This window comes from Drosophila takahashii, chromosome 3R, assembly GCF_030179915.1.
Source record: "Drosophila takahashii strain IR98-3 E-12201 chromosome 3R, DtakHiC1v2, whole genome shotgun sequence".
Classification (NCBI taxonomy): domain Eukaryota; kingdom Metazoa; phylum Arthropoda; class Insecta; order Diptera; family Drosophilidae; genus Drosophila; species Drosophila takahashii.
The window spans coordinates 33,708,379-33,727,493 of NC_091681.1; the positions used below are offsets into that span (position 1 = coordinate 33,708,379).

At 40.9% G+C, this 19,115-nt stretch overlaps 6 protein-coding genes across 8 annotated transcripts; 1 reads left to right on the forward strand and 5 right to left on the reverse strand.

The window, feature by feature from the left end:
* Positions 1–5,445: 5,445 nt before the first annotated feature.
* Positions 5,446–6,876, reverse strand: spn-D (spindle D). 2 transcript variants are annotated; one of them, XM_017149594.3, is made up of 5 exons: positions 6,522–6,783; positions 6,358–6,464; positions 6,144–6,301; positions 5,852–5,980; positions 5,446–5,793 (listed from the first exon to the last, which is right to left on the reverse strand). In XM_017149594.3, exons 1-5 carry the CDS (start codon positions 6,713–6,715, stop codon positions 5,617–5,619), a joined length of 765 nt encoding a protein of 254 aa, XP_017005083.2. In that variant the 5' UTR covers positions 6,716–6,783; the 3' UTR covers positions 5,446–5,616. The 2 variants fall into 2 exon arrangements, with proteins under 2 accessions (XP_017005083.2, XP_070073759.1); XM_070217658.1 differs by lacking the exon at positions 5,446–5,793 and having other exon boundaries at positions 6,079–6,301; positions 6,522–6,876.
* On the forward strand, positions 6,849–7,948 carry LOC108062444 (serine palmitoyltransferase small subunit A). Of its 2 annotated transcripts, XR_011419397.1 has the most exons (3): positions 6,849–7,039; positions 7,100–7,389; positions 7,457–7,948. XR_011419397.1 is itself a non-coding variant. In XM_017149165.3 (2 exons), exons 1-2 carry the CDS (start codon positions 6,943–6,945, stop codon positions 7,255–7,257), a joined length of 255 nt encoding a protein of 84 aa, XP_017004654.2. In that variant the 5' UTR covers positions 6,849–6,942; the 3' UTR covers positions 7,258–7,430. The 2 variants fall into 2 exon arrangements, 1 of the variants encoding a protein (XP_017004654.2); XM_017149165.3 differs by lacking the exon at positions 7,457–7,948 and having other exon boundaries at positions 7,100–7,430.
* On the reverse strand, positions 7,356–9,022 carry ppk31 (pickpocket 31). Its single transcript, XM_017147275.3, has 7 exons — positions 8,985–9,022; positions 8,819–8,932; positions 8,553–8,769; positions 8,044–8,492; positions 7,768–7,974; positions 7,593–7,699; positions 7,356–7,530 (listed from the first exon to the last, which is right to left on the reverse strand). Exons 1-7 carry the CDS (start codon positions 9,020–9,022, stop codon positions 7,367–7,369), a joined length of 1,296 nt encoding a protein of 431 aa, XP_017002764.2. The 3' UTR covers positions 7,356–7,366.
* A 633-nt stretch (positions 9,023–9,655) lies between these two features.
* Positions 9,656–10,980, reverse strand: LOC138913322 (phenoloxidase-activating factor 3-like). Its single transcript, XM_070216598.1, has 3 exons — positions 10,826–10,980; positions 10,434–10,753; positions 9,656–10,262 (listed from the first exon to the last, which is right to left on the reverse strand). The coding sequence occupies exons 1-3, from the start codon at positions 10,853–10,855 to the stop codon at positions 9,656–9,658; spliced, it is 957 nt and encodes a 318-aa protein (XP_070072699.1). The 5' UTR covers positions 10,856–10,980.
* Positions 10,981–13,017: 2,037 nt separating this feature from the next.
* Positions 13,018–15,067, reverse strand: LOC108061803 (serine protease grass). Its single transcript, XM_017148236.3, has 4 exons — positions 14,847–15,067; positions 14,622–14,782; positions 14,184–14,509; positions 13,018–13,759 (listed from the first exon to the last, which is right to left on the reverse strand). Exons 1-4 carry the CDS (start codon positions 14,911–14,913, stop codon positions 13,153–13,155), a joined length of 1,161 nt encoding a protein of 386 aa, XP_017003725.3. The 5' UTR covers positions 14,914–15,067; the 3' UTR covers positions 13,018–13,152.
* Positions 15,068–16,787: 1,720 nt separating this feature from the next.
* Positions 16,788–18,854, reverse strand: grass (Gram-positive Specific Serine protease). Its single transcript, XM_017147984.3, has 6 exons — positions 18,691–18,854; positions 18,429–18,601; positions 17,722–17,935; positions 17,611–17,659; positions 17,351–17,544; positions 16,788–17,292 (listed from the first exon to the last, which is right to left on the reverse strand). Exons 1-6 carry the CDS (start codon positions 18,764–18,766, stop codon positions 16,868–16,870), a joined length of 1,131 nt encoding a protein of 376 aa, XP_017003473.2. The 5' UTR covers positions 18,767–18,854; the 3' UTR covers positions 16,788–16,867.
* Between the last annotated feature and the right edge of the window lie 261 nt (positions 18,855–19,115).

The window sequence follows — 19,115 nt, forward strand, 5'->3', positions numbered from 1 at the left end:
ACAAATGGTGGAAAGAGATCAGAAGGCCAGGAGGAAAGAAAGCGAAATCGACCAGCGAGCAATGCATTTTGCGTTGTTCGGTTTCTAATTAAAATACCAAAAAGAGCCGGTCGAAATATACACACAGAAAACTAAGCTCAGCGGATGATCAAGGCCCCGAAAGGAGTGGATACAGATACAGAAACTGGGGATACTAAAGGGGGTGTGAAGGGGTGGCGGGTTTTACCACAACGTGCGTAAATTTCGTCAGCGGTAAACTCGGCTCGAACAAAACGAAATGGCCGGGTTCTGTGGCGTAAGAGTGTGTTGTTAATGAAGCAGAAAATGCCAGGAATTTTCGCTTGATTGTGGCTGCCTCTCGTTCTTTTATATTCGTTAATGCACAGACAAAAAAAGAAAAAATGTTGCTTTAGATTTCGACAGATTGAGGTCGAATTGGATTAGTCAAGGGAAAAAAGTCGGTTTTTAAGATGAACTTTTTAAATCGAGAATATAGGCAATCCATTTTGCACCATAAAGAACATATTTTAAAGGAAAACTAAATTATAGTTTTATTTTTTTCAAAGGTTTTAATTGATAGGTTAGTTTTTTAAAAATCGGTTGCTTTTTGGTGTAAGGAAAAATGGGAAGCTTATGTAATTTTTTGCCTTTTTAAATATAACGAAATATATTTCTATTTTTGCTGGCATATTAAATTTATTCTCTGTGTACGGCGGCTCAAGTGTTTTATTTAGTTATTGAACAGTGCTATCCAAAAGGCCTGGGACTTTGGTAGCCGCCCTTTTCGAACCGCTGCAGCCGAGCGAAAATTTTAGCGGCATTTTTGGCGCTTTTTTCTGTATTATTTTTCCTGCCCCGAGAGCTGCACTGATGTTTCGGTGGTTGTTGCTGTTTTTTAATTAACGCGCGATACGTTTTCAACTTTGAAGGGCCAAGGAGCGCACATGATGGGCATATAACTCATTGGAATTATGGAGGAATGAAGCAGGAGGAGTAGGAGCAGGAACAGCAGCAAAAGAGGCCGGCTAAAGTTGCCTCGGCCAGCAGAACAGAACGTACATAAACTTTATCCGTCTATAATCTAAATATGTTTCTCGGTTGCCTCTTTGCGCCGTTGTCGTGGCTGTTGCAACAATTTGCAGCAAATTGAAAGCCAATTACGTTGTTTGCAGCATGCCAAGGCAGCGACGGTCGCTTCGCCTCGCATCGGATTGGATTGGGTCGAAACATGGCCATATAGCCATATATCCGGGGCCACTTGGCCGGTCGGCAGACAGGCGAAATTGCGAGGCACACACAGCCTCTCGTCGTAGACGACATAAATATCAAATACAGGTCCATAAATTTGAAACCAATTAGCCAACTTAAATTGATAATAGCCAAGGGGTTTCAGGAGCTGGGTACCTAGCATTTGCCTACTGGAAGGCCGAAAGGAAGCTGCTGCGAGGATCTCTTTGGCGATCGCTAATGGCAGTGCCATTTGATGACATACGTCGCTCGTGTTGAGTCGCCAATTTTCGACCGCAAGCAGCAATTGCTGGCCTTATAAGTAAGGCCTTAGCAGCAGCTGAGGCAGCAGCAACTGCCAATGCAGCAAATGCAGCGGGGTCTCATATGTCGCATGTCGTGCCTGTCGTGTCGTTCTAATCACAATTGCTGCCTCGGCCGCTGCGGCTGCGCCTTTTTATGGCGCTTTTATGCAAAACAACTTAATTTCGAGGCCCCCGATCCGTTTGCAACAATGCAGCGCGTAAAATATGCACTCGCAAAGGCAGCAGCAGAAAGAGCAGGAGAAACACAGCAAAACGAAAGACTTAGACAACGAACTCGTACAAATGTTTCGTCCATTTGCCTGTGTGTCGAGCTGTTATAGAAAATTATCTGAAACTGATTTGATATATATTCAAATAGGCGCTGTGCGACACATGTTGCTGCTGTTACATGCAACATTTGCCGTATTTGTTGCACGCAGCAGCAGCAGCAGCAACACTGAGCTCCTGGCGACTCCAACTGGTAGCCAGGTTAGACTTGTCGTTGTTATTTGTATGAATGCGGCGGATAACATCGCCAGCAGTAAACGTTTAGTTTGTGTTTTAATTAAAATATTTTCATTTCCCCCAGCAGCGGCGACAGGCGAAGATTGCCGCTGCTGAGAAACACGCTGCGACTGGATCAAGATTCCACATCCAGGCACATCCGCGTCTTGCCGGACAAGTGGCATTTATAAGCAACATTATAAACTAATTTAGGTGGGGGATTGATTGGCTAATAGACCTGGTAAACGTCCAAGAGAAAGTCCAAGGGAAGGGATCTATTTATGTACAAATAAATATTTCTAGTATTGTGGGAAAAGATATTAATCTTTAAATCACTAAAATATCAATGAAAAGGTATTCAAGCTGTCAAGCAAGTTTAATTCACAATTTAAAATAATTTTGTAGGAACTTTACTTAATCATAAAACAAAACGTCTTTTACCCACCAGTTTATAATCTTTCCTCAACCAAAAAAAAAACCGAAATAGAAAATGAATAATTTGATTTTTAATGTCAAAACATTAGGAGTTAATCCCACTGGCAATTTAACCCCTCTTAGGGGGTCATTAATTGATTTACCAAAACCCCCGAAAAACCACCTTAAAAAAGAAAGAGGAACCAAAATAAAGCGAGTGAAAAATCACCCATCTGCGGCAGAACCACGCTTTATAAATGTCAGAGGCGACATTAATGTAGCGCATTTGTCTAATTAGACAAGCGTTTTGAGCATGATGCTCCGCTCTCGCTCCACGCCAAATAAATTAATCAGCTAATTGATGGGCATAAATTACGGGCATGCAAATGAGATGGCAGCTCTCGGTGGCTTATTGATGGCCAGGCCAAATTAAATTGGGCAAATGAGCGGACCAGGCCAATTTAGTATGTCAATGGCCGACGCTAAAGGGCCACCCACTGGGATAAAAAATAAAAAAAAGCAAGTAAATCGAAGCTTAAAGCCATGTGCAACGTACAACTCAATTAATAACAATTTCTCAGAACAATAAGCCACGTCGGCGTCGTCGGCAACCGAAGTGAGTGCAATCCTTTTTGGCCAACATTTGATTATCTCACGGCCAGAGTGGCTCCTCCTGGAGTTTTTAGTGTTTGGAGGTTGCAGTTTGGAGCTTGTGGCTCTTGCTATCGGGTGCCTGCCATCGGAGCGGCGCGGTGTTGCGGAATTAGCCATCGCCATCGCCTTCCCCATAGCCATATAGCCACTCTGGGCCTGAACTTTGCCGGTGCACGAGGTCGTGGCCAAATTGCCAGGCCATGCTCGGCAACGGAATGTTTGTTGGCTTTTTGCTTTTTGTTTTAATTGAAACCCGTACGAAATGGAAAATGGTAAATGGACTTTCAACTTGCCAGCTTAGTAAATTACCCACACAAGGAGAAATTTTATGTACTCCCTTGATTCTAATAATTAAACTTTTTAACTTGGTTTTGGCAAGCTCAGATTTGGTGTTAAATATATAATATTTTCGAATTTAATTTTACAATTTATTGTGAGAATCAAAACAACTTATTTTTAAAATAATATAAATGCTCAAAATATAACTTTTAATAATAAATATTTTGTATTTTCGAAGATTTTAAGGATCAACTTAATAAATATTAATATTTATAAAACTTACCAAGATTCGATTTCATTGTTCTAGTCTTCCAATATTCTAGGATCTTTAATTTTAAAACGTTTCAGTATTTCAATATACAAGAACCTTTGCCAAAATCTAAAAGATATAAAGGGATACAAGTTATCTAATATTAAAATTTATTTTTGATCGAATCTTAAACTTTTTTCTGTGCACCCATTTCAGCCAGACTATTTCTAATTTTGCGACCTGAGTGCATTGCAGGGCAGTCGGAAATTTATGGCGGGCCAGGCAGTGTCGAAAATAGCGCCAGCAACTCCGCGACAGGCGAGCGATGACAACGAAGACGATGCGAGCCCGATGTTGATAGCTATAGCTTTTCGCCCCGGCTGGAGTTACTTTCTAATGCTGCAGTCACAGTAAGAGCGCAGATGTGGATGTGGATGAGGATGAGGATGAGGATGCATTGCACACGAAAGTCATAAGCGCAGCCGAGGCAATTAAGTTCGAGCGACAAGTTGCGCCGCTGGAAGCCAGGAAACTCGGTTAGGATCGGGTGGGATCGGTGGTAAGTGTGGCGGAGGAGAAGGTGAAGGAGAAGGGGTGTGCAGCTGTTACATGTTTATGGCTCGAAACGGATCGCACGTAATGGGATTTGCGCTGAGCGACAGCGATAGCCTGTGACTGCACCAGCACCAGAAAACTGCAACAGGCACCATCCACCATCCACCAGTCACATCCACCGATTCAGATCCGTGGGGCTGAGCTGTATGGGTAGAGCCAAGGCTTCGACTCCAGCGCCTCAATAAAGCCGATCGCATTACCAATTAGGCGTGCACACTCGGCTAAACAGCCGCCTCCTTCTGGCAAGTGGAAATTGAATTAGTTGTCGCTGCATATGCGTGACTAGCTGCTGCCCGGGGCTCCGTGTTCGCCTCAGGGATGCACTGGAAAAAACTATTTTTCTTACAAAACTGACGTGATATGCAAGTAAAAACAATTCTGTATGTTAAGTAATAACCTTGAAATGAATTCTACAAAATATTTTGAATATACATAATATAACCATGATTTAATAAAAGAATTATTTAAAATTTTAGTTTCGATTACCATTTTTCCACAATAAATAAATTGTATTTAATAAAGATCTTAATTTAATTTAAATCACTAAATAGTTAATCTTAAAATAATTATAAATATACTTGGTTATAAATATAAGATTAAGATGTCCGCTTTTTCCACAAAGTCCTTTACAAACGCAGACAAATTAATATACAAATTTATCTCAAAAATACTAAAATTAAATTTTTAGTATAATAAATTTCTTTGCCTCTTAGATGACTATAATTTCTATCCGTGTATAATCAAAAGCCGGGCTAGAGAGCAGCAGTCTGGTTTGGGTGTCGCCGTTCGTATGTGTAAACACTTTTTACACTTTGCCACATTCCTGCGCCGCGCGCATAAATCAGGCGGTGCTCGCCTGTCAATCTGGAACTGCGCCATCGATAGCATCGGGGTCCTCGTGGAGCGGAGGTGACCGGAGGAGGAGCTTTTAGCAAGTGCCAACAGCCAACAGCTGGCTAGGTGTGCGCTAGTTGTGGGTCCGTTTTGTGTGCCAATGGGAATTATGGCAAGCGCCTGAGGATCCTGTTTTCCAATGCTAATGCGGCTGCTCCTCTTCTTATCAGATTAACATAAAAAAAATTATATTTTATATTATATAAATTGTATATATATTTTATTATATTTTACTAGTGGTGATGTGAATCGTTTGCTCATGTTATTACCTTGTTTTATTTTACCAGCGTTGACAACAAGGTATATATTTTCATATTATTATTTTTCTTAAGCTTTAACATATTTACAAGCCATTTAATTCTAAGCTCTAATAAGAAGTAATTTTAAAGCTAAAACTAAACAGCCTTCAAAGTAATGCTTAAGATCGACCAAAAGTAAAAGTGAATCTGAGTCTTAAGCCAATCGAATGCAGTTTCAATCGCATTCCTTAATTAATCTACTGGTTCTCCACGACTTTCCCAGGTGAAGCTCAGAGCTGCCCGAAAACCAGATGCGCTCGTTGATCAGGTGCGAATGCATCTCCCCCAGGGCGGGCACCACACGGAACTGACTCCTGAAGCAGCGATGCGTGAGCACATTGGTGACGACCCACTGTCGGTGGACGGGATTATGAAAGCAAAAGGAAATGGATCGGATTTTAAAGACTCACGGCCAATTCGTGTTGACGTTGCAGCCTCCTCATGCTTTCGTGCAGTTCCAGGAGCAGTTCGTACCGCTGGGCGCCATCCTCAAGCATTCGCAGGGAAAATGCCAGGGAGTCGATCACAATCAGTTTAATCTGAAAAGACAGTTGTGATTTTAAGTAATAAATTTGAGTAAGATATATTTAACGTTTCGGTTTTTGACGAAGAGGTTTCTTTCAAGGTATTTACAAACCTAGAATTGTAGAATTCTAGTAAAGTCATAATAGGTAGGTAAATATTAAATACAATCAATATTACATCTGGGTGATCGGCGATATGTCTGTGACAACTGAGAACCGTGGCCATCAACTGAACTAAATTGGGGCACCTCACATGGTGGATTTTTTTCAACATTTCGAGGGCCTTGAATTCTGGTACTTTGTGCTTATATTGCTTCGCAAGGTCCAGAGCTAAACCTATAAGTAGAATTCGTTAAAACATGTTAGTAAACTAGTGTATTTTTTCACCTTACCTAGCAATCTGTCCGGATGAAAATCCTGCCGAGAATCTATGAACAAAGCACTTCCTTCCAATCCACCAGCAGTCTTGGGTATTTGTACATTCAGGCACAGTTGTAAACTATTATTAAATATATTATTTAATCATTAATTATTACTTATTAACAAAAGAACTCACCACATTTGAGTTTTCCCAGTGCCCGAATTGCCAATGAGTTCTATGATTTGACCCAAGGCAATTCCGCCTCCGAAATGCTTGTCCAAGGCTCTATTTCCCGTTAGGATTTTATTCGGGGCACGTTGTGAGATGTCCCAGCAGGATTTATTGAACAAATTAGGAGTTTTGCTGAACACAGATGCACCTTTTTCCATGTTTTTGGTTCCTAAAAATTAATAATCAAAACAAACGCGCCATATGACTTAACAGCAATGTTATGAGCTAACAGGCAATGTTATGTCAGTCAGCTGTCAAAGGCTAGCTGCTGTTAAAGTGGAAAAATCAATTGATCTGGTAGCACTGCCCAACATATGTTTTTTGTTTACTATTTGATTTCCTGCGACGCGAATCTTTTTGGACTTTAGTCATCCGTAACTCCAAAATGTTGAACTTAAAGCACTTGGCCAGCCACGCCTACCGCCAGTACGAGCTGGTGACCTGCATCAACATGCTGGAGCCCTGGGAAAGGAAGCTGATCAGTGAGTACCGAAGATTCCAGGCAAAACCAATATCTAATCCGGATTATCTCACCTGACCAGATGGATTCTTTCTGTTTATGCTCGCCCTGGTGATCTTCTCCAGCTTCATGTATCTGCCGGACTATCTGCACACCCTGCTGCAGTTTGTGACGCCAGCCACTTGGCACAGCTCCCCGGAAAATGCAGCCTATGTGGCACAGAAAATGGCACGGAGCTAAGCTCCCCCATATCATTTATGTACATCCGGTACAAAAAACCCTTGCCTTGCCCACTTATACTCCCCATAGAAAGACAACTATAGTTTAACGTTTATGATATTATTGTGATTCACCGCGATTGGTCCAAGATCTGTAAATATTTAACCGTGCCAAGAAAGAAGCGTCTAACCCAATTCACCATGGTTTTTCTATATCGCAGGCAGATAACAACGGCCTCTACGATTCGCAAGGCGGATGTGTTGAAGAACAGGCCAACCAGACCGCCAAGGGAAACTAATAGAGAAGTCTTTTGTTTAGAAATTATATAGTTATTCCCTTATGACTTTGTAGCGTACTCAAGAAATCCAGGATAGTTTTGGTCACGCGACGCACATATCTTTGAGTGGGCAACTCAACCAGAGCCACTCGGATTTGGGAGACATCATCTGAGGCTTCGTCATCCCTGGCAATTGGAAAGGGAACTTAAAATCCATTTTGTATATATACAATTTAAGTTATAAATGTACTTACTCATCCGCCGAGTTGTAGATAATGTTGTACTCCGGCTCCTCGCAGGAGCTCATGCATTCGCAGGATTTTCGCTCCGTCATGATCTTATCCCTGATCCTGGTGAGGCAAATCAGCCCGCGGTAGTCGCAGACGGGCAGGTAGTTCTGGCCGGGAGTGGCCATAAAATGGCTGGTGCAGTTACAGTTATCCAGCTGGAGAAGCACAGTGCTTGGAAATATTAATATAATCAATAAAATTAATATATATGAAATAAGTTTTCCAATGGTTGACTATTACCATTCCACCACACAACCAGAATAGCTGTAGAATTCGTAGATTCCCTGCCTTTCCGGCACATGCTCATTGCCATAGCGACATCGCCGCTGCTCCATACTCAAATCCTGGACACTCTCGTCGTTGTGCACCTCTATCACATTCAGAATCAGCTCCTTGTAGTGACCCAGTAACACAGTTTCCCTGATCATGCCCTCGGAAAACTGGTAAGGCACATCGATGGGAGCATGAACATAAAGCTGGATATCGGCGGCAGCTTGGAAATTTAGATGTCCCGGACCCGTCATCCGGTTATTGGTGAACTGGACATGGGACACTTTGCGAGCCTGATGCGAGTTGAAGGAGTAACACAACCCATATTCCGTTGGCAGCGGCAGAAATTGATCGCAACAGTCAAAAAGTTCGTTTAGATAAGTGCAATTCAGCAGTAACTGATGGCACTTGGAACGGAACTGCAAGGTATTGGGATTATATTTGTTGTAAGATAAAACTAGGTATATATTCCAGCCCACCACATCCACGAGCACCGTAAAGTTGGCAGGACATCGCATCTTGGAGCAATCCTCGCAACTGCTGCAGACCCCTCGATAGAATACAATTTCCGAAATAAAGTCATCCATGTGCATATCGTGCTCTACCCCAAAATTTGAATCACTCAGATCCCAGATCCTTTCGGCATTGTATATTTCACACACAGTAATTGCAGGAAAAGTAGAGTTCCAGTTCAAACTAAACCAAATTAAATTATTAAATCTATTTTTACCGATTTCAAACTTACTATATCGTATCCAAATTGAAGGAGACCGACGAGGAGAGATAGCTGTTGAGCAAAGACATGGAGACACTTGCAAAGAAGGGCAGCGTATGATAAAAGGTCACCAAGTAGAGAATCCTAAATTAAAGTAAGCTTTATAGCGGAAACTACCAAATATATAATAACTCACATCTTTAGTAAAAAACCGTTGAAGCGGCTAAAATGCATTGTGAACTATCCTGCGGAAAAAACCAAACTGTTTGACCAAGTTTTTCTTTCGTGTCCTTTTCGCCGGTGAGCTTTCAATAACAATAGGCGATATGTGATATCCATCTTTCCATTGTTTTCTTCTTGGCCCACATTAAAATAACTACCCTGTTTTATGGGCTTGGATTTAGTTCAATGTTAAAACCGACATGAAACAGACGCGTCTGGTGATTATTTAAATGGACATCCTGGAAATCATTTATCATATCGGTCTTATCAAGGGCGTAGGTCAGTTATTGCAAACAGCTACATACATATTTGTTTTAAAAGTGCTAACACTAAAATTAAGTTAGTAAATAATTTGATTCTTAGTCCAGATCTTATGAAACTCACAAGAATAATAAATGGTATGGTATCTGATTGAAGCTTCTGAAAAGTCTCCTTTTTATTGAGAGATTTTTGATTAAGAAACAATTTCAATTGGCTTGGAAATTAATCGAAATACCCTTTCTGAAGCTTAGCTTTAACAATATGAATTCTAAGAAATTTGTATAATTGTCTTAAAATTTTTAAATTTATTACAACTTTAATTTTAAACCCCTAAATAAATTTAGAACGGTACAATTTACTATGACTTTAGTCCAACATATAGGCCTATTGCAGGTTCTGTGTGATCCAAGGAAGCATGTCGATGACGCTGGCGAAGATTCCCGGTTGATTCTGCTCCTGGCCACAGTAACTTCCTCCAAATGAGATAACGCCGTACTGTATCTCTCGGTACATGTTCTTGAATCGGTGCTCGAAGAACAGTGGTCCGCCGGAATCTCCACGACAAGTCTGCTTGATGCCGGTTCCCGTGGCGCAGATGTGGCTGTCATTCACCTCGTCCTTGTTGTAGTATTGCCGACACTCATCCAGATCAGTCCGCGAGACCAGGACCTCTTGGAGTTGGGGGGCAAAAGTCGCATTCTCAGTTGCACCCCATCCGACGATGAAGAAGCCTTGGTCATAGGCCAGTTCCTGGGATTGCTTATCGATGGGTAGGCAAACGGGATTAATATTCCATATTTGGTCAATCACGCGATCTAACTGGATGATGGCTAAGTCGAAACCGATCTGGCCATGAACGTAGCTGGGATGCACTCGTATCTTCTCCACGCCGTACTCCTCGATCATTGGAAGGCAAATTTGCTTCTTGCCGTTGAAGAAGTAACAGTCCTTCTCCGTCTCCAGATCGTGCTCGCCCAGGCGGACCGCAACTCTATATATTCAAGAAATTTAGTCATCAGATATATTCTATTTAGTAACCTTTTAATACAAATACTAAATCTTATTAAAGTCACTTTAATTATTCTCATCATTATTATTTTATTTTTTTGACATTCATCTAATATATCTCCTTTTTTCATAATCTTAAAAAATTAAAACTTACACTTCAGGCTGCGAGATGATGCAGTGGGCTGCGGTGGGAATGTGTCTCTCGGTAATAAGGCTGCCACCACAGAGGAAGGGACGTAGATCGTTGATCTTGTACTTGAGCAGTGCCACCCAAGGATATTCACCGGGTCTGGCTGTCCTCCCGCCCGCACCTACGGTCAGGGGAGGAGGACGTCTTATCCCACAATTTGTCACCGAGTTCAGCAACCTCAGACCCCGTCGATCGTAACGATTCAGATTTTTGCTCTCCGATCGCACGACCTTACTCTTAGAATCGTCTTCGACAGACTCGTTAGGGCAACAAATATGGATTTCCTATAAATGAAGTAGGTTTTGTAAACAAAAGTGTTTTTTAAAGCATTAGCATAATGTTTGCCATCATTATACCTTCGTATTTACATTAGTTTTGCACTGCATCTGACTGAATTGGTTTTGAATATAAAGTGGTATATTATCGCCGAAGATCCCGATAATCTTCTGCACAAAAGGACACTCCTCGTGTTTTACGCAATGACCCGCTGCTCCGTTTGGAATGACGCAACTGCTCTCTGTATGGTAATTAAATTGTAAACACCTTTCCAAAGTTACAAAATCTAATGATGACTTACGGCTGAGAACAAGCTGCGGACAGACGCACAACATCATTCCGAAGCTTAAAATCATCATAATTACCATCCTGACTAATTGTTGTGATCAGTGATCGGTTATCAATGTGGGAGGTTAACCTGCTATTGTTGCAAACCAGTTTTACCTCCGGATGCTACTGTTTATACTACTGGAGATCCCGAAGATCTCTGACGAGCGCGTTGAACTGATCAACTTGTTATGAACCCCAGATCGTCGTGTGCCAAGCTTTTTAGCTCGGACTCACGTGCTCGGAAAAGCGCCAAGTCAATCCAGACAACTTTAGAAATCTATACAGGTTCTAATACAGGAGTCAGATTATGATTCGAGCTACCTTAAGAGTTAAGCTATCAAATTAGATAAATTATGTATCTACTGCATAATAATTTTTGAGCATTGCACCCTTCTTCAATAAATTTATATACCCGATAAGGACATTAAGATTAGTGAGGTTAAATTCTTAGTAATCCTCTTTAGTCAATTTCTGAAAGGGACTGAACCACGGACCTGTTCTTTCATTATTATTATTGCTGAAGCTTATATTATTCCCTAGATCCGCGATTGTGGTTGTTTAAGGTCCAATTTAGGCCGTTCGATAATATTATTATTGCTTAATCGAATATTATTCCCTAGATCCGCGATTGTGGTTGCTTAGGGTCCATTTTAGCCGGTTAGTTTGAGCCCCACGTATATGGTGTTGCCTCTAATCGATTGGGATTAGTTTGGAATCACTTGTTTATAAACAAAACAAGGTTCATATAATCTTGATGGGTTGCCACAATTAATGCAGCATCTAACCGCAAATTATAGCATACCAAAGAAATTACATCTGGGGCTGACTCACAGCTTTGGTTAATTAATTCGATCAAAAGTTGCAGTTTAAATCGATATTGAAAAGAGTTTAACGTAATAATGACTATGATGGTTGCAATTCCGTAGCTTCTGAGAAATCACGACTCTACGGAGTGATCTTTGTATTCGAAAGATTGGGGCCTACAACTTAAGTGGTAACTAGACGTCATCTATTAACTGATTGCAACAAGGGAAGTGCATTTTTTTAATTTATTCCGGATTTGAATACCTATGAGTCAGTAGTTCATGCACCAGTGCGTCTTTTCGAAAGAGGCATTGTACGATTGAGAAAAAATTTATATCACTTGATTTTTTTTTAGTAGAATGACTAATATCTATGTAATTTTCGAGTAAGAAAAAATATTACATTTTAATTTTTTTTTTTTTCATAAAAAAGTATGAATCATATCTTTGGCATTTGAAAACAATTTTCAAGCATTATCGCTGCTATGGAATTTTTTTAATACATCAATAACAGTAAAAACTATTTAAAAATTTGGTGTACCATCTTATATTTTCAAAATAAATATCAAAATGCGGATTGAAAATGTACCTAAATGTAAAAAATGTTCTTAGTGTTTCTTTGCTGTAACTTGGCCATAAATTGTCAAAAACTAAAAACATGTACAGGTTTTGAACAGCTAACAAACTTTCAAATGATCCACGTGACTTTCCGCCTGATTAGACAAAATTTATTTCCGTGCCAAATCTTTAATTTTTCTAATATTTTGCGAAAAAATTCTAAAATTTCAATTTTTAGGCTTGAGTGGTGGTACTGGTTGATTATATTACGAGCTCAACGAGCTATGACATTCCATATTTGGAGTATAATTTCTAATTCGAGCTCAGCGAGGTATGACATTCCAAATTTAGAACACAGGAAAGTGTGTTGTGCCCGAAATATTTTTCTCTGTTCAAAAGTGATCCAAATCGGTTCAGAATGAAAAAGAAGAAAGGCGACACTAAAGCGATTTAAATTGATTTATCTCGAACACGATACTCTGGAAATAAAGTTTTTTAAACCACTTCTTCTAAGTTATAAAGTATCCCCTTATCATTACCCCTTTTTTTAACCAAACCGAGAAAAGCAAATTCCATTTGATTATTGCTGCTTACATCGTGTATTAAATAAATTTACAAAGCTAGGGAATCCATTAGAGTAACTATGGCAAGGGGTCTTAGGACTAAGGATATAAATAAGGTGGTCTCTTTGAAATCAAGTGTGTATCAGGTGGCGTCTACTGCAGGTTCTGGGTGATCCAGGGAAGCATGTCGATAACGCTGGCGAAGACTCCCGGCTGATTGTTGTTCTGGCCGCAGTGACTGTTGCCGAAGGAGACCACGCCGTACTGAACCACTCGGTATTTGTTCTTGAATCGATGCGTAAAGAACACCGGGCCACCGGAATCTCCGCGGCAGGTGTGCTTGATTCCGGATCCCGTGGCGCAAATGTGGTTCTGACTAACCTCACCCTTGTTGTAGTACTGCCGGCACTCGTCCAGATTCTTCCGGGTGACCAGGGCCTGTTGCAGCTTGGCGGATGCACTGCCATGCTCGGTTCCGCCCCATCCGGCGATGAAGAAGCTCTGGTCATAGGCCAGTTCCTGGGACTTCGGATCGATGGGCAGGCACACGGGCTTAATATGAGTCTTCTCCTTAACCACTCCATTCAGCTGGATGATGGCTATGTCGTATCCGATCTGGCCATGGACGTAGTTGGGATGCACACGAATCTTCTCCACGCCGTACTCCTCGTAGGGAGGCAGACAGACGCGGGTAGTGCCGCCCAAATAGTGGCAATCCTCCTCCGAATCCAGGTCATGCTCACCCAGGCGAACTGCAGTTCTGTAATACAGACAAGTTTTGCATAAATTAGTCATCAGTTATTAGTCATACACACAAAAAAAATCATGTTCCCGTAAAATCGATATGGTCATGTAAATTTCCCATATCGTTTTTACATGAAATACCCTTTTCGACCAGGTCAAGTACGTTTCATATCGCTTTTATTTTGGGTTTACCTACATATACTACCAATATTTAAAAATTAATATATACTAAAGATACAAACATATTGACAATATTAATGCCAGTATCAGAGTGAAATTATTTTATCACCTTAGGAAATGTTTAATCAATATCAATGACTAGTTAAATCAGATCCAAACAAAAATCTTTACTATGATTTTAAATATTATCAAAAAATTTAGACGCTGTAGCCCTATGCATTAATAAAGACAGTTTTATATTAAGAGTATTTTGTACTTACACTTCGGGCTGCGAGATGATGCAGTGGGCGGCGGTGAGGACGTGGCGCTCACTGATAAGGCTTCCACCGCAGAGAAAGGGACGATCGGCGTTGATCTTGTACTTGAGCAGGGCCACCCAGGGAAAATCTCCTGGCTTGGCTGTCCTTCCACCGCTGACCTTGGGATTGCCTTTGTTGCCGCAGTTGGTCACCGAGTTCAGCAGCTGCAGACCCTGTCGATCGTACCGGTTCAGATTACCACTCTCCGATCGCACAACCTTTCGCTGGGACTCCTGGTTGGATGACGACTGCGGGGTGGCTTCATTGGGGCAACAAAGATGGAAGTCCTGTAAATCAAATTGGATTTGTTATTAAATTCTGATTTTTTTAAGTAGTAATAATATAAATATTTTGTTCAATCTAAATAAACATTTTTAAATAGATCTGTTACCAACTTACTTGAGTATTTGTAGTGCTTCTGCACTGCATCTGAGCGATTTGGCTATGAATATTCCGTGGTATATTACGTCCGTATAGATTGATAATATTCTGCACAAACGGACACTCCTGATACCTTATGCAGGTGCCAACTGCTTTGTTCGGAGTGATGCAACTATTCTCTGTAAGTCGGTTATAATATAGTTTTTAACACCTCCCAGAAGATAAATCTCTATAAAAACTTACGACTGAGAACCAGCTGCGGCAAGAGGCACACGACCACTGCGAAGCTTAGAATCGCCGTAAATATCATCCTGCCTGATTGCTGTAATCAGTGATAAATGTGGTGGGTGTTCCTGGTATTGCTTAGAACCTGTCTTAAGTCCGGATGGAGATGCTGTTCCCGATCACGATTAAGTTCTCCAACGTGTGCGCTGAACAGATCAACTTGCAATGAACCGCAGTTCGTCGTGTGCCGAGCTTTTGTAGCTCGGATTCGCGTGCTCGGGGAAGCGCCAAGCCAAGTCAATTCAATCCGAACGGCATTAATGATCAATAGCTGAGCGCAATCCCAGATCGCCGATACAGGTTTTTGCGGCACTTCCACAAGAGATATAGTAGATATAGTAGTTTCAGAAATTAGCTACCATACCAAGTTATAGTGTCGTGGGTCTGAAATACTATACTATATAGTGATAGTCGGAGGGGGCACAGTTTTGTTTACTTTACTACCTGGTGCCAGGTACAATAAACTATTATGAACTACAACTTTTTAAGATGTTTATTTTCATTAATATTCTTACTCATTTTCTCTGAAAAATAAAAAAGTTCCCAAATTAAGAAAATTATATCTTATGATTTTCGGTGAACTCGATTTTTTTAAATATGATTTAAAACCACATTGGATTGGTTCTCTTAGTGTATGTATGTTCTTTTATATTATTCTTGCTTTCTCTTATTTAAATAATTAATTTTTTTAAGAAATCATTATTTTATTCTATAATTAATGATATTAATATTATAATGAAATATTTAAAAATTAAAGCATAATGGTACTGAGCATTGATGAAAAATGAGTTTCATCACTAGTGATATTGAACTGAAAGCGATCGACTAAAAAGCGATCGTAGAGCTTGGAGCGTGGGAAAAGCGTTTAAATTCCAGGAAACCCCCTGGCCAATTGATCTCTCTCCCATTCTCGGCTAGTTTCCATGTCTCTACCCCTCCAAATCCCCATGAATGTCCAACAAGTCGATCTTTGGCCGTGTCTCGGGGACTGGCACGCGTCAATAAAGTTCAACAGGTGGGGCTGAGGCTAAACAACCATTAAAAGCGGTACTTTTTTACTCAATTAGTATGCTCTCCAATTCCCCCATTCACCTGGCTACGCCCATGGTACGGATCGTCGCCGGGCTACCTGGTCGCCGGATCGAAACCCGTTCTTTGGATATGAATATGATGTGTAACATGGAATTTCCAGAACAGAAATTCCCAGCACTGCGCCATGCGTGCTAAAATAAAAACCCCCCGAAATTTGTGGTTTGCAATCAAGATCCTGCTAAATTTAAAGCCCACGTCACTTAGGATAGGTCGGAAAATCAGGGCCCTATAAAGTTCCGATTGTTAATAGCCATAGTACTTGAGTATTTAATAAGTAATCTCATGGGGTAACATAAACAATAATCAAGTCGAAGCTTATCTCGGTTCATTGAATCGATTGAACTCGTATATTAACCACATTATCGCGATTGATTAATGGCACAATGCCTACTTATTTCCCTTAAAGCTATTTAGCCCCCTAGGCAACATACAATGTTACTTCAAGAGTTTGTTAAAGAGCGATATTACTCATACGTCACATTGCACAATAATTCTGATTGTTAATATTCATAGAAAATTTGAAATTATTAGCCGGTCTTAGTTAAGCTTAGTTTATAATCAAACGAAAGCCATTGAATAATAATAAGATTTGTTTATGATTCATAGTTGAGATTTGAAAATAGAGACATTACTACATTACATTGAAATGTAAAAATTTTAAGAAATCCCGACTTGTTCTCAAGACTTCTAATATGTAAAACACACCTATATATTTTAATAAATTTCAGTATCTTTAACATATGTACCTCAACATTCAGGTATTATTTTATTCAAACCGCATTTCCCAATAAAACCGCAGGTGACAAATGAGTTTACAAATATGTGTATATTATATTTTTGGGTTGGACTAATTACTAAGGTACACTCTAAAAAACTGACGACTCTCCTCACAGGCCATTGCTGGCCATGGTGTCCGTGATCCACTGGACGTACTCTCCGACATTGGTATACAGACCGGGAAGGCTAATTTGTCCACAGCTCACGACACCCTGGCTCACAATTCCGAATTCGACCATTTTGGGGGCAAACTCGCCTAAGTACTGGGCGGGCGCCTGGAGTGGACCACCGGAGTCACCTTTGCAGGAATCCTGCAGATCACCACCGCCCACACAAAGCTGCGTGGAGGGCACATCTCTTTTGTAGGCCTGCGAACAGGCGGAGCGCGGCTGGAGAGGCACATTCGCCTGGAGCAGCACATCTGAGGCGGAACCCTTTTCCGTGGTCCCCCAGCCGGTGACGAAGAAGCTGCTGATCTGCTCCGCCTTCTGCTTCAGTTCATCCGTGATGGGCAGGCAAATGGGTTTGATGTGTTCTATAGGGAATATTTAATTAGCAATATCCATGAAGAGGTTTTCAATTAATAATCTTACTTTGAAAAGGAACACTTGTGTTCAGTCGCAGCAAGGCAATGTCGTTCATAATGCGACGGTTATCGTACTTTTCATGGACCAGGTGCTTCTCAATGCCCACATCCACAACCGGCGGAGCACACTTCTTTTTGCGTCCCTGCTGCCGGCAGTCCTCATCCGTGGAGATGCGGTGCTCACCCAGGCGAATCTCGTAGCTAAGGGTTAAGAAAGTGAAGAGATTAATAATATTTAATATTTTAAGAATGGATTCATCTACTTACAGGTCATTCTGAAGTCCATGGACACAGTGAGCAGCAGTTAGGATGTAGCCTATATTGAAGTATACATATTATTATTAATAATTTATCATATTCTGCATATGGAAAACCTACGTTCGGAGATCATGGCGCCGCCGCAGAGGAACTTGGACTCCCCAAACTGATTGTAACGGAGCAGGGCCATCCAGGGTCTGGAGGAGAGCTTCACCTCGTAGCCATTGGCCACTCGTTGACTGAGGAAATTGCCGCAGTCGAAGTTCTCATCCTTGAACAGGGTCATCACCTTGGAATTGTGCTGGATCTGGGCGGAAGCACAGCAGAAATGACGCTGGAAGGGAAAGCATCATCAATACGAGTTTAAACAATACAATAAACATTTTAATTATTAACAGAAATCTTGAACTAAACGTTTCCTGAGAATTTGTTTGTTTATAGTTAGTTACTAGAATGTATTTAATTTGATATACGGACCAATAAAAATTCTGTCTTGTTTTATTCGCTTTAAAAACGAAACTGACACTTTATTTAAATGGCTTTCTATATGTAAATAAGCTAAGTTTTATTAAACCAGCTAGTGGTGTGAACTATAGCTATAGCTATAAAATTCTAATTTATTAAATGTGCACTTAATATAATCAGTATTTAAACTGTGTGAATTTACATACATATATGTATAATGTTCCAAAGGGGGTTTTTCGTTTGATTCAATTGATTTGAACACAAAGTACATATACATAGATTAAAGATAATGTTGACATTGATTTGTTGATTGATCTTTAGACATTTGCTTTCAGAATTAAGTAAAAATTTTTTCAACTCACCACACCATCGAACTCCCCGCAGGAGGCCCTCTGCAGATAGCTGGCATAGTCCGCCGGCACTTTCTGTCCGGATTTCTGGGCCTGTTGGAGCCGCTCCTCGATGTTCCGGCAGGAGGAGAAGGGCATGCACTGGCCCTGGTCGCCGTCAGGTGTTTGGCATCCGTCGGCGTAATCTGACCCATGTAATGTACATCAATATTAGCATTGCACTAGGGGGGATTCGAACTCGGATTCTGATTCTGATTCGGAGAATTCCTCTAACCTGCTCGGGCAGATTGCACGCCCATCGACGACACGAGGGCAATGCCATATATGACGACGAGGCTGCTGCCAATCATCTCGCTGGAATCGCTGATCTGGACTGATCGGAACCGGTAGTGTGATGCGGAATTCTGGGCAAACAGACGTCTCAAGCTCGACTGGGAGATAGCTAGCTGAGAAGTTGCGTTTTATACCTCCAGGCGATGAGAGAACGAAATCGAGTTTAAATCAGAGCTTAAATCTCTCAGTATTTTTGGGCTATCACAATATCTCTCACTGTGATCCGGAATTAACAATCAATCGTTTATGGGAATATCCAAATATTATCAAACATTTGTTTATACTTCCCGAGACGAGACAATGACAAAACGAGTTAATTAAATCTCAGACTCTCTTTCTCAGAAAAAAATACCTGAATCTCTCTGC

What these genes read in the sequence shown, in the direction of transcription:
- spn-D (XM_017149594.3), bottom strand. Translation starts at nt 6,715, where the DNA reads ATGGAAAAAGGTGCATCTGTGTTCAGCAAAACTCCTAATTTGTTCAAT. An exon ending in ACTGGGAAAACTCAAATGTG is followed by an intron (nt 6,465 to 6,521) that starts GTGAGTTCTTTT and finishes ATTTAATAATAG; the next exon opens with TTTACAACTGTGCCTGAATG. An exon ending in AACGTCAACACGAATTGGCC is followed by an intron (nt 5,794 to 5,851) that starts GTGAGTCTTTAA and finishes GTCCACCGACAG; the next exon opens with TGGGTCGTCACCAATGTGCT.
- LOC108062444 (XM_017149165.3), top strand. Translation starts at nt 6,943, where the DNA reads ATGTTGAACTTAAAGCACTTGGCCAGCCACGCCTACCGCCAGTACGAG. An exon ending in CTGGGAAAGGAAGCTGATCA is followed by an intron (nt 7,040 to 7,099) that starts GTGAGTACCGAA and finishes TCACCTGACCAG; the next exon opens with ATGGATTCTTTCTGTTTATG.
- ppk31 (XM_017147275.3), bottom strand. Translation starts at nt 9,022, where the DNA reads ATGCATTTTAGCCGCTTCAACGGTTTTTTACTAAAGAT. An exon ending in TCTGGTTGTGTGGTGGAATG is followed by an intron (nt 7,975 to 8,043) that starts GTAATAGTCAAC and finishes AATATTTCCAAG; the next exon opens with CACTGTGCTTCTCCAGCTGG. An exon ending in ATCTACAACTCGGCGGATGA is followed by an intron (nt 7,700 to 7,767) that starts GTAAGTACATTT and finishes TCCAATTGCCAG; the next exon opens with GGATGACGAAGCCTCAGATG.
- LOC138913322 (XM_070216598.1), bottom strand. Translation starts at nt 10,855, where the DNA reads ATGCAGTGCAAAACTAATGTAAATACGAAG. An exon ending in AAACTAATGTAAATACGAAG is followed by an intron (nt 10,754 to 10,825) that starts GTATAATGATGG and finishes CTTCATTTATAG; the next exon opens with GAAATCCATATTTGTTGCCC. An exon ending in ATCATCTCGCAGCCTGAAGT is followed by an intron (nt 10,263 to 10,433) that starts GTAAGTTTTAAT and finishes TTGAATATATAG; the next exon opens with AGTTGCGGTCCGCCTGGGCG.
- LOC108061803 (XM_017148236.3), bottom strand. Translation starts at nt 14,913, where the DNA reads ATGATATTTACGGCGATTCTAAGCTTCGCAGTGGTCGTGTGCCTCTTG. An exon ending in GCCGCAGCTGGTTCTCAGTC is followed by an intron (nt 14,783 to 14,846) that starts GTAAGTTTTTAT and finishes ACCGACTTACAG; the next exon opens with AGAATAGTTGCATCACTCCG. An exon ending in GAAGCACTACAAATACTCAA is followed by an intron (nt 14,510 to 14,621) that starts GTAAGTTGGTAA and finishes TTTGATTTACAG; the next exon opens with GACTTCCATCTTTGTTGCCC.
- grass (XM_017147984.3), bottom strand. Translation starts at nt 18,766, where the DNA reads ATGATTGGCAGCAGCCTCGTCGTCATATATGGCATTGCCCTCGTGTCG. An exon ending in CGTGCAATCTGCCCGAGCAG is followed by an intron (nt 18,602 to 18,690) that starts GTTAGAGGAATT and finishes TACATGGGTCAG; the next exon opens with ATTACGCCGACGGATGCCAA. An exon ending in CGGCGCCATGATCTCCGAAC is followed by an intron (nt 17,660 to 17,721) that starts GTAGGTTTTCCA and finishes ACTTCAATATAG; the next exon opens with GCTACATCCTAACTGCTGCT.